The sequence below is a fragment of the Conger conger genome, chromosome 18 (genome assembly GCF_963514075.1).
Source record: "Conger conger chromosome 18, fConCon1.1, whole genome shotgun sequence".
Taxonomy (NCBI): domain Eukaryota; kingdom Metazoa; phylum Chordata; class Actinopteri; order Anguilliformes; family Congridae; genus Conger; species Conger conger.
Genome location: NC_083777.1, coordinates 28,383,215 through 28,398,018, shown reverse-complemented (window position 1 = coordinate 28,398,018; position 14,804 = coordinate 28,383,215). Strand labels below are relative to the sequence as shown.

The 14,804-nt window shown below is 48.0% G+C and overlaps 2 protein-coding genes across 4 annotated transcripts in view; both read left to right on the top strand.

Annotated features, from left to right (window-relative positions):
- Positions 1–6,518, top strand: part of tarbp1 (TAR (HIV-1) RNA binding protein 1) — a 25,296-nt gene extending 18,778 nt beyond the window's left edge. Inside the window, exons 24-30 of one of the 3 annotated variants that reach the window (XR_009706343.1) lie at positions 235–316; positions 613–784; positions 1,491–1,673; positions 2,767–2,891; positions 3,563–3,699; positions 5,128–5,378; positions 5,455–6,518. Coding sequence is in view for 1 of the 3 variants with exons in the window: in XM_061227465.1 (XP_061083449.1) it covers positions 235–316; positions 613–784; positions 1,491–1,673; positions 2,767–2,891; positions 3,563–3,699; positions 5,128–5,308 (880 nt within the window). In the remaining 2 variants the exon portion in view is untranslated. Of the gene's footprint in view, positions 1–234; positions 317–612; positions 785–1,490; positions 1,674–2,766; positions 2,892–3,562; positions 3,700–5,127 lie in introns of all 3 variants that reach the window. The other 2 variants (XM_061227465.1, XR_009706344.1) reach the window with 2 other exon arrangements.
- A 474-nt stretch (positions 6,519–6,992) lies between these two features.
- On the top strand, positions 6,993–11,547 carry LOC133117998 (alpha-2Db adrenergic receptor). The gene is made up of 3 exons (XM_061227588.1): positions 6,993–7,408; positions 8,004–8,164; positions 9,574–11,547. The coding sequence occupies exons 1-3, from the start codon at positions 7,252–7,254 to the stop codon at positions 10,861–10,863; spliced, it is 1,608 nt and encodes a 535-aa protein (XP_061083572.1). The 5' UTR covers positions 6,993–7,251; the 3' UTR covers positions 10,864–11,547.
- The last annotated feature ends 3,257 nt before the right edge of the window (positions 11,548–14,804 follow it).

The following is a 14,804-nucleotide window of genomic DNA, read 5'->3' as shown; positions in this document are numbered from 1 at the left end:
GATGGTTTGTGGTTCAAGCCCCAGTGTAACCGTGATAAGATCCACACAGCTGTTGTGCCACTGAGCAGAGCCGTTTTACCCCACACTGCTCCAGGGAGGATTGTCCCCTGCTTAGTCTATAAGTCTCTTTAACTTTAAGTTAAACTGTAAGTCACTTTGGATAAAAGTGTCAGCTGTATAACAAATTATTTTATATTATTATAAGTGATCCCATCATTGACTGTGTCTGTGCAGGAACGCGATGAAGAACTGGACCAGGATTCAGGAGCATTTCTTCTTTGGAGCCTTTCACCCACTGAGGGACTACAGCATGGAGGTGTGTCTGTCAGAATATACTGCCTGTGTCTGATTTAAATCCGCTTTATTCAAATGCCAAACCCGACCTGTCATACTGCAAAACCGCAAAGATAATGATGATATCTGCACCACTGGTAATGGAACTAATCATATTATTTAATGAATATAATAAACTAATGCTAATATTACCACAATTAGTTTTTCTTTGTGAAATTATGTTATTCACGTTCCACTGTCAGTTATTAGTTGTTTGGAACAGAGGGATAATTTCTCATAACTAATGTTTTTACATTCTCATCTCCTGTTGTTTTCCAGACCATATTCCACACTTTTCCCAGCTTGTCCGAGCTCGCGGACGACGAATGGATTCCTCCCTGGAAGTTTGAGCGGCTGGTGGATTTTTCCCAGAGTTCCGTGCTCCCGTTGCGGAATCCCAACCAGGACCTGAGCCAGCTGCAGCCTGGGGATTGGGTCCAGCAGGACAAAGGTGCAGGTTAACCTCCGGGCCACAAGGGGGCAGCAGACTAAGACCTTTGTATGGGAGTCTGGAGTGGAGGTAGACTGAGCTGGCCTTTGTCCCTCGAGTTAACTTGAGAATGACTGGCTATCTAGAACCAATGTGTTGGGTGGTAAAGTATTTAAGGGTGAGTGAAAGTCAAAGCACGCTCCTACTGTTCAGACCGAGCTCTCTGTTGTTTATGTGTGTGACACACTATGGCACACACTAATGTGGACACAAGCATATGGACAGCAATCATCTACACTGCCAGTCTGCCCAGTCTGTTGTGGATTTTCGATAAAGGGGTTATTAACCAATATTAACCATTCCGGGTGCCTGAGATGAAGAATTATGGGACCCCCTGGTTTAGAGAGGTTATTACATTACATTACATTACATTATTGGCATTTGGCAGACGCTCTTATCCAGAGCGACATACAGTTGATTAGACTAAGCAGGAGACAATCCTCCCCTGGAGCAATGCAGGGTTAAGGGCCTTGCTCAAGGGCCCAACAGCTGTGCGGATCTTATTGTGGCTAGACTGGGATTAGAACCACCGACCTTGGGTATCCCAGTCATTTACCTTAACCACTACGCTACAGGCCGCCCAGTGCCCAGGTTATGATGGAGCTGAACAGGGTTAGGGGGTGCGGTTGGTTGACGGAGCTGATTGAGGGCTCCGCTGTGTCAGCAGAGGGGGAGAAGGAGGAGCGCTGGGCGGAGGTGCAGAAGAAGATGACCCCCTGGAGGCTGGGGGTACAGGACCAGGACCCCGAGCTGCAGCCGGTGCCCCAGCAGAGGGCCGCACGCCTGGGCAAGCTCCACAGCGCCCTCCTGGTGGTGGCATCCCTCATCGACAAGCCCACCAACCTGGGAGGTAAGACGCGCACACAGTTATTCACATCAAATCCACTTTATTTGTATTTGACTGTTGGTCCAAGCCTGCCAGGACATGGCTGGCTATATGCTGTATGATGTGACTGTATTCCGATCAATGTTCGTGGACAGTATTTCGGTTGGTTCGGGGGCAGTTTCTTTCATGAAGACACGTATTCTAACTAATATGTGTAGACATTAAACACTCATGCTGCGATGGACTGGCGACCTGTCCAGGGTGTACTCCTGCCTTTTGCCCAATGTATTTCTGGGATGGGCTCCAGCCCCCCTGCGACCCTGTTCAGGATAAGCGGGTTCAGATAATGAATGAATGAATGAAACACTCATGTATTGTGTTGGACACACATGACATTACATTACATCGCATTTTATTTAGCCGACGCTTTTATGCAAAGTGACGTACAAATCACTGCAAATCATACAACAAACGCATCAGATGAGGTACAATTTATATATGATTGGTTGTAAGGCCATGAATGTAAGACCAGTACACAAGGTAAACAGGCCAAGTCTGTAACTACTATACCAAGACAACTGCAACTTGAGGAACTACAGTACTGAGACCACTACAAATTCCTCAGTCCTAGATTATGAGGGTGTAAAATACAAGGGGCGCACCACACACGCATGCAAGCACACACATACCAACCCCCTAGCAGTGCTAATATGCACCTCACCTGTGTAAGACCGGGTTCAGTGGGCACTTTGTTTTAGCTGTGTTCTCTTTCACAGGTAAGTGCCAGCCTGCTGGAGCCAGCGTTGCTAGGCGCTGCTGCTATAGCTATTGGCGCACTGTGCAAACGCCCGTCGTGACCGTTTCAGTTTATTCAGAGATTAAATCAACAGCGGCGCGTCGCGTTTAATGGCTTCCGCCGGCACATCAATCGCTCTCGCGCCAAACACCCCGCTGCCGGCTTTCATTGTGTTTTTATTGGTCCACGCTGGAGAGAACCTCATTTAGAAAATGCGTGTTGAAGTGATGTAAAAGGTAATCGAGTAAGCCTTGATTATCGTCCCTGCGAGACGCAGCGATTTGACCTGCGATCTGTCTCTCGATTGCTTCGTGCGAGCAGGGCTGTGTCGGACCTGCGAGATCTTCGGGGCGAGCGCTCTTGTGATGGACGGCCTTCATCACCTCAAAGACAAGAACTTCCAGGCGCTGAGCGTGTCGGCCGAACTCTGGCTCCCCCTGCTGGAGGTGGGCGGAACTGAATAGTTTTGTGTCTGACCTTTGACCTCGTACTTGTCAATTTAACCTCCAGACCGCAAGGGGGCAGCAGAGTGAGAACTGTGTATGGGAGACCGGGTTTATAATGTTGAGTGGAGTTAGACTCGGAGGCGCTAGACTAGCGGTTCAGGTGAACAGGGTGAGTGAGTGAGTGAGGGTAGAGATGGTGCTCAACAGGGGCGTGAGTTAGAGATGGAGGTTGTAAACATGCCCTGTCATTCTGTTTCTGTAGTAAGGATCCCAATGATGGGGGTGTGGGGGGTCCTTGGATTTATCATCTCTGTTCATCATGCAGGTGTTGATGTACAGGCTTCAGAGCTAAAATATTTTTTTGTGAATATACGTGAGGCGATGAGGAAGCTCTCAGTAATCCAGTGGGACTGGTCTCACCAGCACACACAGGTGTTTCAGTCAGTTTCATCACAGGTAATGCCAGCGACAGACTGTTAAACCGCAACCCAGTTTCACAGTATCTGTGGGGTAAATAGACATGCATTGCCTGGAAAAGTGTTCAAAACCGCATTCTAGCTTACTACTCGTACTAAACTCCCAGCTGATTTGCATTGAGATGTAGCATGAGTAGTATGCTAAGTTTGAGTTTTCGAACGCAGCCGTGGTTTTGACCGTCCTCCCCCTGGCAGGTGAAGCCAGGTGAGCTGTCGGACTTCCTGCAGGTGAAGAAGAGGGAGGGCTACTGCATTGTGGGAGTGGAGCAGACGGCCAACAGCCAGAGCCTGCCGGACTACCGCTTCCCCGAGAAGAGCCTACTGCTGCTGGGGTGGGTCTACAGGCCTGCAGCCTCTTACTGCGGTGCCTGTGTCTGTCAGCTTATACCACTGTGCTCTATACCAGAGTGGGCCACTGTGCCTGTGTCTGTCAGTTTATACCAACCACTGTGCTCTATACCAGAGTGGGCCACTGTGCCTGTGTCTGTTAGCTTATACCACTGTGCTGTATACCAGAGTGGGCCACTATGCCTGTGTCTGTCAGCTTATACCAACCACTGTGCTCGTGTCTGTCAGTTTATACCAACCACTGTGCTCTATACCAGAGTGGGCCACTGTGCCTGTGTCTGTTAGCTTATACCACTGTGCTCTATACCAGAGTGGGCCACTGTGCCTGTGTCTGTCAGCTTATACCACTGTGCTCTATACCAGAGTGGGCCACTGTGCCTGTGTCTGTCAGCTTATACCACTGTGCTCTATACCAGAGTGGGCCACTGTGCCTGTGTCTGTCAGCTTATACCACAGAGCTCTATACCAGAGTGGGCCACTGTGGCTGTGTCTGTCAGCTTATACCACTGTGCTCTATACCAGAGTGGGCCACTGTGCCTGTGTCTGTCAACTTATACCACAGTGCTCTATACCAGAGTGCCTGCTCTTGGGTTGAGTTTGGTTGGGTTAATCCAGCTTTGTTGCAGTATAACCCTGGAGCTGTGTTCTGTATGCACACTTACACTCACACTCTCTCTCACACACACACACACCCCAAAGAAGAGAAAAGTGGTCAAAGACAGCTCTATTCAAGACACTGTTTACACCAGATGTTTGGGGAGCTGTATACAGATATGTGACTGTTGGAGGCTTAGTAAACCTTGCACTTTCTCACCTCACAATTACACCCCCCCCCCCCCCCCCCCCCCCCCATTATCTGCAGAGTGTGACTGGGCCGTGGCTCTGGTGAGTGTCAGTGTGACTCTGCTGGCTACATGTCACTGTAGACTGGCTATTACAGACACATTACAGCTCACTCCACAGGGAGGAGGGCTCATTAAACTGGTGGCAAGCTCAGACAGGTCCTTCATCTGTGCAGCAAGTAAACAGAGGTAGAAGTGTGTGTGTGTGTGTGTGTGTGTGTGTTTGGGTGCAAGAGGCTAGTTTAGCATAATTGCACTGCACAGCTTTGCCAGCTCCTAAGTGATTTCTCCTGCTCTGTGGAGTCAAGCTGTGTGTGCGTTTGGAACGTGTCTTTGTGCGTCTATGTGTGTGCCTGTGTGCGCGCTCTCATAGGTTTATGTGTACGTGTGTGTGTATGTGTGTGTGTGTGTGTGTGTGTGTGTGTGTGTGTGTGCGCTCTCATAGGTTTATGTGTACGTGTGTGTGTGTGTGTGTGTGTGCGTGTGTGCCTGTGTGTGTGCGCTCTCATAGGTCTATGTGTACGTGTGTGTTAATGTGTATATGCACTATATCCTTCTCTGCTCGGACAGGAACGAGCGCGAGGGGATCCCGGCCAACCTGCTGCAGCTCCTGGACGTGTGTGTGGAGATCCCCCAGCAGGGCATCACGCGCTCCCTCAATGTGCACGTGAGCGCCGCCCTGCTGGTGTGGGAGTACACGCGCCAGCACCTGATCCCGGGAACTCAGCCCACAGTGACCTCTAACTTCTGACCCTTAACCCCTGGAACTCAGCCCACAGTGACCTCTGACTCCTGACCCCTGGAGCTCAGCCCACAGTGACCTCTGACTCCTGACCCCTGGAGCTCAGCCCACAGTGACCTCTGACTCCTGACCCCTGGAGCTCAGCCCACAGTGACCTCTGACTTCTGACCCTGGAACTCAGCCCACAGTGACCTCTGACCCCTGGAACTCAGCCCACAGTGACCTCTGACCCCTGACCCCTGGAGCTCAGCCCACAGTGACCTCTGACTTCTGACCCTTGACCCCTGGAACTCAGCTCGCAGTGACCTCTGACTCCTGACCCCTGACACTCTGGTGCCTGCACAGTTTACTGTTACATCTGACCCTTCGTAGGCTGTTCCCCTGCCTCGTCTCTCTGATGTTTTTTTTACCAGTGTCGTTGCTTCCACTGACATACTTTTTGCTGCATTGATGGAGTTGGAAGTGTGGGGCCTTGTTTCTGATGTTTACATTTTTGGTCCTTTTGGTGCTGCAAAGATGCAAAGACTACCCCCCCCCCCCCCCTTTCTCCCCACCGTAGTACTCTCTGCTCCTCATTACAGAGAAACGGTAATGACTGCCGAACAGTGGTGTAATATCCCTGCAATTCTATCACGATTCTCCCTAGGAGAATAAAGGATAAACCTTGTTTTTGCAGCATTTCGACTCCAAATGTGAAACACAGCCCCAGGCCTTAGTCAAGAGAATTTAAAACGAATAAATAGATTTTGTAAAAAAATGTACTATTATGGTTATATTGATTTTTTTTTTTTGGTGTGTCTGTTTACAATTGTCTGTGTGTGTGTGCATACCGTCGTGAGGAGTTTCCCAGAGATATGAGCATGCAAATACAAAAGGCTTGGAAAACCACAAGGAGCAAGTTTTCCGATAACACTAACGATTTACCGCATTCTGTTAAATTCTGCGAGAAGGTTATTACAGAGTTTATGTTCTGGGCCCTTTGAACAAATGGAGGAGGAGAGAGAACGGAATGACTGGAGGGAAATTACTGGGGTAATTACTGCTTTCGAGTGGATGAGAATACTCCCCATTTACAATGATGGTTTTTCTCAAATGTATTTATTTCTTTTCTGTACACGACGGCGGGTGAGGGGAAGACGAACGGTTAATGTTTAAATATGAACCGTGAACATCTCAATACATAAAATATATATTTGAATAAAAAAATCATAGACATTAACTATTTTTTAATATGAGTTTTCTCACGCAAGTGATTTAAATATAGTTCTATTTTACGAACATTATCTAAATCTTGAATACATACAATCATGCATTTGTATGCTACACTAGAATTGAAGCCCCATTGACGTTTGGGACTGATCTATGTACACAACGAACAGGTCATACACTTTCAACAACCTGTGTAATTGGCAACAGGTATATTTAAGCAAAGACTGTTTAAAATGTAAGGCGGCCAAATAAACTACATTTGCTGTGGGTGAGGACATTATTCCTGCCGCAGACCACTTGAATAAACAAATGGGGTTTCCTCATTGTTTGAATATGCAATGTGTACTTTTCTCGGTTCATTATCAGCCCCGGTGTTGCAGTGGGAACGGAGGATGAAAGACGTTAAATGTATGATTGTATTCCTCGTATTTGCTCAGGATTTATTGTTCTTTATATTTCAGTTTTTTTTTTCGTTTTTAATTTTTCCGTTCAGCCAAAAGGCCGGGACATGCGAACGCGGTAATCCACCGGCTTGGTGCGTTCGCCACGCCACACCCCGATTTGCCGGTAGACTAGTGACAAGACAGGTGGCATAGCCGAGGACGAGCCAATTGAAGAAGCAAGGGAGAAGACCGGTGCAAGGCTGGTGAAAGTCTAGCCGTCCGCTTTCTGGATCAGCGCCTTCTGCGCTTGGCGTGTCACCGTGACGACCGCGTGGAATTCCAAGTTATTTTTCTGCTTTTATGGACCAGCCCAGTCGATGGTCGAACTCCGGTGACCCGTCCATTGCTGAAATGCGACTGGCTTCAGCCAACTCGACGGTGACAAGACTCGTCTTGCCTCAACACAAGCTGTTCTTGGAAGTTTTAATCGTGCTGATGTGTCTGGGTGCAGTGACAGGTGTGTCCGTTTGTACGTGAGAAGTTTAAGTTCCTATAACCTGTTGAATATCATTGATAATACATAGATGAACCGCATTTGGTTGTATTTTTATCATTACAGTTATATAACTTTTTAATATAGCTAAGTTATTTTTTACCGAACGATTTTTTACTATCATTTTGATACAAACACTTTTTACGGTTAGCCAATATTATTGTGGCATTTTTATTCTGATAATTCGTGAATTTATTATTTGATAATTATCTCCACATACATCTACGTACATTTACAGATTCTACTGATTTGTAGGTTATATCTTGCCTGAAATATCAAATGATTCGTACGTGATATTTATCTTCTTTTTTAAATACTTGCTTCATGACGTAATGTTTTATAACGTAAACGTTACAAATAGATACTTTGTCGATGCATTGATTGAAATGCATATCGTTGGGTTTAAATGTAGTATTATTATTATTATTATTATTATTATTATTATTATTATTATTATTATTGTGTATTGAGTCCAGTATGTGTTGTGGCCATCTATTATGAAGACCTTACTCTGAAAACTTAAAAAATGTATTATTTTAATTAATGCCTATACCCCCAGGCAACATCCTGGTGATCCTTATTGTTGCGGCAACGAAGACGTTTCATTCTGTGACGTCGGTGCTGGTCATCAACCTGGCCATCAGCGATCTGCTCGTGGGCATTGGGGTCATGCCCTTCCTGGCCGTGTCGGTCGTCAACGACGCGTGGGTCAACTGCACTGTCAGTATCGCCATCCATATTATTATTATTATTATTATTATCATGCGTGAAATTCGAACATTACGAGAAATGCTTGTTATTCCTCGCTGCTTACTCCACAATGGTCTGCCTTCACTACAGGATTAGGCTAAATATTCCATTCCACGTTTTTATAGAATACAAATTCATACAGCTGAATATTTAGCTGAAAGGTACACCTGTAATGCACTACCTGGGAATCAAATCTTCTGTCATTAAGCCCAGTTCCATAACCATTATACTCAACAGGGTGCATGAATGTTTTTGTTGTTGTTTGTTTTAGTTAAGTTTTGTTCTTGGAACCTCAAAGTGACTATAAGAGGGAGATTCTCTGAAGACAGATTTGTCCAAGTAGGCAGCTTTGATAATCTATGTTGTCCACCGATATGATGGTCCTTAATGATAATCCCTAATCAAACATGAGTATAATTTAATATTGAATATAGAGTCATTCTATATTGGCACATATTCATGATAAATATTCCCCATTTGCCTTTTGTGTGTGTATGATTTATGAAACCTCCGGTTATGTGCAATTCAATTTGTCTCTATTGTTTAAATGCCTTGAAGTGGAAACTGGCTGTCAGACTGCTGAGTTGGTAAAGATGCACAGTAAAGTATTCACTGTGTTAAATCAACTCTTCCAGTCTATTTGAGCCCATATTCGCCTGAGTGGGATCAAATAGATTGTAAGCTTTGATTTAACACAGTGAATATTTTACTGCACAGTCAGCAGGAGAATGGGATGAGCTCTGTTATCAAATTATGATTCATAAAGGAACCTTGTGAAAGACAGCATCACAGCGTGGATATAATTTGGTGTCTGCAGTCAGAATGGTTCTGAATCCCTTCCTCTGTTGAATTTGTTAATGTAATAATGTAGGGCAGGGGTGTCAACCTGAATTCCCAGGGGGCCGCCTGTGTCTGCTGGTTTTTGTGGTTTCCTTTCAATCCGCTGTCAATTAAGGCCTCGAGAACAAGGTGTGTCGATTCTTTAGCCAATCAATGACTTAAATCAGGGGTCTCCAATCTTATCCTAAAAGGGCCGGCGTGGGTGCAGGTTTTTGTTTTAACCCAGCAGTAACACACCTGATTATACTAATGAACTAATCGTGGTCTTTAATCAAGACCTAGATGAGTAGAATCAGCTGTCTTAGTCTTGTGCTAAAACAACAACCTGCACACACACCGGCCCTTTCTGGATAAGATTGGAGACCCCTGACTTAAATGAACCACAGGTTCTGAGAACTACCTGAAAACCAGGACTGGAGTTTGACACTTGTGACTTAAGGTTTTTTTTTTGTTTTTTTTTTCATGTATATTATTATTATTATTATTATTATTATTGTATACTATTAGACCTCACATTTTCCTTTTTGTGGCCCGTGCAGGACCTGTGTCTGTACGTGGGCTACACCTCCTCGGTGTACTGCACGGCGTCGGTGCTGACGCTAGCCGCCATCGCCCTGGACCGCCACCAGTCGATCATGGACTGCCTGCGCTACGGCTCCCGCTGCACGGCCTGGCGTAAGGGCGTGACGGTGCTGTGGATCTGGCTGCAGGCCGCCGTCACCTGCAGCCCCCCGCTGCTGGGCTGGAGCCGGGTGGAGTACGTGGGCCCCATGTACATCTGCACGGTCAGGTGGTCCAGCAGCCCCAGCTACACCGCCTTCGTGTTCACCCTGTCCTTCCTGCTGCCCGGCGCCGTGCTGCTCTTCTGCTACGCGCGCATCGTGAAGGTGGCCCGGGGTCACGCCCGGCGGATCCACGACCTGGAGGACCGCCTGCAGCGCAGCAGGGGCCCCCCGGCCGGGGCCGGCCCGCCGGGCCCCCCCCAGGCCGACCCCAGCTGGGATAGGCCCACCTCGTCCCGGCCGGTCTACTACCTGAGCGGCCGGATTGTTCCGGAAGCCCGTCTGGACCGGAGCCGCCCGTGTCCGGTTCCCCCCGACCGGCCGTGCGGCGCGGCGGGTACGGCTGACCCCGGTGAGGCCGGCGGGCGTCTGCACCTCCACGCCGGCGCGCCTCCTCAACCCCCCCCCCACCACCAGCAGCATCGGGGCACGGTGCGCCTGCTGATGGTCATCTGCGCCTTCTTCCTGTGCTGGACGCCGTTCATGGGCGTGATGCTGGTGCAGGCCGTGGAGACCGCCCTGTCCCGGCCCTCCAGCGCCGTCCCGTCCGCCCTCGTCACCTTCTCCTACTGGCTGCTGCTGCTCAACTCCGACATCAACCCGCTGCTCTACGCCCTGCTCAGCCAGCGCTTCCAGGGGGCGCTCAAGAGCCTGCACCGCCGGCTGGGGTCCGCCGTGGGCCGGGCGCGGGACGGGGGCAGCGAGGGGGAGCGCGAAACCCACCAGCCCTGCTCCGTCACCAACGGTCACCGCCCGCCGTCAAGCTCCAACAACGCCCCCCGAGAACGGACTAGCAACCGCACCTCTCTCTCCTCCCCGGACTCAAATACGAACAGCTTCTACCTTCCCGGGAGTGCCTCTTCCTCCTGCTCTTCCTCCTGCCTTGTGTGGCAAAGCGGTGGCAAGGACAGGAAAGTGGACTGCCTTCAGGTCCCCTCCAAGCCACAAGAGGGCGACAGACTCCCTTTCTCAGCTGCTACCAAGAAGAGACAAGCAACTTTCTTTTTCGGCCAGATTACCGTGAGGGTGGAACATGCCGTGGACTGAAAAAATTCAGGATATTTATGGACACAAGACTGGGATATTATTATTATTATTATTCATGTCCTGTTTATGGTCTGTTTTGTTTGCGTTCTCTTTGTTTTTAGATAAGCAATAACCATAAAGCATCTCTATTTCAGTCATGAACTGCCCAGAAGAGTTGGTATTAAGTACCATTACTTCACTGAAAGTACCTAAAACTTGTATGGTTTATATGCAGTGCAGTGTACACGTTCACAGTAGTTTGGCCTGTCATGTTTAGGCCCGGTGGGTCATGAGTTTTAGCGTTTTCATGTTACGGTGCATTCTAAAGCGTCAGTCTTTCTGTGCGGCGATGTGCCCGCGGTCTGGCCTCACGCCTGTCCCACTGCGATTGGCGACGGGACTTGGTCACAGGGTGAGTCATCGCCCAGAGAGGTTGGGTGTTTATTTTCAGTTTCCCGTGCGTCTTCACGGAGGAAAGACTCCCGTTCCTGATGCTGCTGCTTTCACTGCGCTTGTTCGGCTGTGAAACTGCTGGGGGAGAGGGAGCGCTACAGCAGAGGATGTGCCCGTTTGTGGGCCGCTGTCCTCAACTGACCCGGGATGACGCAGCATTAGGAGGGACCTACAGATGTGAGCGTTACAAAGCACCAAAGGTTCTGACCGTCACCGATGTGCCCCTTGTTTTAGAAGAGGATTATTTGCGCTACCCAGTCAAAAAGGCTTCAGGGATGAGTGCTGATGTCTGTGATGTTTTAAATGCGACGGAGTTGACCGATGGGTGTTTTACCTCCTCGTCCACAGTAAACTTAGTTTGGTCTTACACACCCCCGTTCAGCCTGACCGATCAGAAAAAACCCTTAAAGAAAAGGTTTAATTAGAAAAACAAGCATTTTAAAGATTAATCATGAATAATGAATCAGTATATTTCTCATGAAAAAACATTGTGCTGCATGTTTATATATGCAAATATTACAGTATACCTTTAATAACGACCTTGTGCCTGCTTTTTTTATTCCTGAACAAATAGAGGGTCTTTAAAGATGTCCAGTGGACACAGTAATCCTTATGGCTGTACTCATTTTAAAATGATCTTTTTAGCATATCATTGCTTATTTGGCAGCTGTTCACTGTATGGGTTAAATGTTAAGCACTTCAAGTCATAGTCCACTATCTATTTAATCCTTGCATCTTCAGAATCATCCTTGATGAATTTGTTTTGCTTTCATTTTGTGAATACATTCAAATGAAAATAAAACCCCTCATTGAATTTCACACAAGAACGTAACATACTATATTCCAACTGACCAAACGGCAGATATAATAGTCTTGAATCATTTATTCACACGGTACATATACTTCTTCAAATGTGATCACCTTCATGTTGCATTTCAGTGTAAAAATCATCATTCCTTACAAAGGTTTACAGTTACTTCTAGCAATAATTCCAGAGGAATACAATTCAATATTTTATTGCCATTGTAAAAAATGACAATGGGAAAACAGCGTTGGTGTATCGTATTGCAAAAGCGAAAAAGAAAGGCAGCAGAAAAATGAATTGCTCAGTTTTGTCCGGTCGTTTTTTTTTTTGTTTGTTTTAAAACATGCTCTGTCCACTCCACTCCGCTCCCTGTCGTTTAAAAATCTGCGAAAAATATATAACTCATATGAAATTTCTGTGAAAAAAAGAGATTAAAAATGCCCCCTGGAGAGGCCCGGAGCCGTGACGTTGAAGCGGTGTCGTCGAGCGTCTCGTCCACAGACAGACAGACAGACAGAAAGCACGAAGCGTGAGGAACAACCGTCATACATTCACAAGATGGACGCCGCAGAACCTGGCCTCCTCTTCATGTTTAAGGACCACAGGGACCGTGAGGGGAGACTCCATCTTGTAGACAGTAGGATATGCCCCCTCCCCGCCTCGCCTCCCCTCCCCCACCCCGCCCCCAGTTCTTTGGGAGTTCTTTGGGAGTCTCCCGGCCCCAACCCCTACCGTTGCACAGTGCTACAGCAGTGACCAGGTCACAAAGTGTCGTCACAGTGATGCTGCCCAGGCTCTGTGATGGGGGATTCTGTTTGCTTGTGTAGATACTGTAAAGAGGCCCCACGATCCTTGTTCAAAGTGGGAGGGGGGGGGGGGGAGAACTCGGGGTATTATTGTCCCTACTGTCACAAAGAGGTGAACAGGTGGAGAGGGGGCCCAGGTCAGACGGTCGCGGACGACGGTGTGTTCTTCTGTGAGACCTGTTCAGAGTTTACAACGATGTGACGGAAATAAAACTGCCACAGTGATTGCCTTGGGAGTTCATGGTGCTGCGAGATTCATGGTGTTTATGATCAGCTTTCATTACTGCGTCTCGTTTGTTGGCCCCGGTTATCGAAAGCGATCGGACCATACGGCCTCATCGGCATCTGTACTGAGGGGCTGGAATGGCTCCAACTCTAGAAGGCTATGAAGAAGGAACCAGATCAACTGAGTTCTGCCGAATGAGGTTTTTTGAGCCAAGGCATCTTATCTCTGATGGACTCTGGTTTCCTTCAGATGACATGAGATCAGTGTAGATCTGGCAACCTCTTGTGGGGAATCCTCAGTGTGGCTGCTCGGCCCGCCGGGAAGTTTCTCCGCAGGGCGAATCTCCATGGCGATGGCTGGCCCGGCTTCCAGCCATTACCCAGGGGACAGTGAGCTGTCAGTCAGTGTTCCTCAAAGATATCAGCCCTCAGTATCTACCCCTTCCGCTGCAGCACTGGGTCTGAGAAGTGTTTACAGGGCCGTAAAAGGCTTTTACTTGCTATCATATCATGTATTTTCATTGAATAAATAAAAGGTAAAGGTGATAGATAATTCTCTGACATAGTTATTCTTCTTTGGATCTGGTAGGTAAGAACATTCTCTACAGGCCCAACAAACTGCTGCTGATTAAAAAATGTCCCCTTTGTTGTAGGAGCCTTGAATCCCTCTACAATGTCACGCAAGCTGTGATTGCTCGTTCGAGTGCAGAGTGCGGTCTTCAGTTATAACAGGGACACAAAAGAGCTCGAAGGAAGGCGCGGTGTATAGAGGCCTTTGGAAGGTGGTTTGGAATAAATAAATAAAAAACCAGTAAAGGGAAAGTTCAGGGAACCAGGGAACATGAGAGAGATCTGCTGTGAATGAAATATGAAAACAGAAAAAAAAAAAAGTTGATATCTGTGCTTTTTTGCTTCATTAAAGTGATAGTCTTTTTTTGATTGACTAACGGACTGATCGATCGATCGGTTGGTTGGTTGGTCGATTGGCTGAGCGAGTGACATTGAAATTAGCGAATGAACGAATGCTATCGCGTTCTTGCAGGACAGGAGCAAGGCAAAAGAGTCAGGACTGGCTGGGGTGTTGGGCTGTGGCTCAGAACTGCGCAGGGGGGCAGGGAGTTGGGTCTGGGGGTTGAGTCAGTGGGGTGAAATTTGGGGGTGGAGTCAGTTGGGTAGAATAAGGGGGTTGAGTCAGTGGGGTAGAATATGGAGGGTTTGGGGGTAGAATAAGGGGGTTGAGTCAGTGGGGTGGAATAAGGGGGGTTTGGGGGTGGGATACGGGGTGGAGTCAGTGGTGTAGGATAAGGGGGTTTGGGGGTGGAATAAGGGGGTTGAGTAAGTGGGGTGGAATAAGGGGGTTGAGTCAGTGGGGTGGAATAAGGGGGTTGAGTCAGTGGGGTGGAATAAGGGGGTTGAGTCAGTGGGGTGGAATAAGGGTGTTGAGGCAGTGGGGTGGAATAAGGGGGTTGAGTCAGTGGAGTGGAATAAGGGGGTTGAGTCAGTGGGGTGGAATAAGGGGGGTTTGGGGGTAGAATAAGGGGGTTGAGTCAGTGGGGTGGAATAAGGGGGGTTTGGGGGTGGGATACAGGGGGTGGAGTCAGTGGTGTAGGATAAGGGGGTTTGGGAGTGGAATAAGGGGGTTGAGTCAGTGGAGTGGAATAAGGGGGGTTGAG

Excerpts from the sequence above, each read along its gene's own strand:
- LOC133117998 (XM_061227588.1), top strand. The coding sequence starts at position 7,252 with ATGGACCAGCCCAGTCGATGGTCGAACTCCGGTGACCCGTCCATTGCT. Across the intron at positions 7,409-8,003 it reads GTGTCTGGGTGCAGTGACAG|GCAACATCCTGGTGATCCTT; the intron begins GTGTGTCCGTTT and ends CTATACCCCCAG. Across the intron at positions 8,165-9,573 it reads ACGCGTGGGTCAACTGCACT|GACCTGTGTCTGTACGTGGG; the intron begins GTCAGTATCGCC and ends TGGCCCGTGCAG.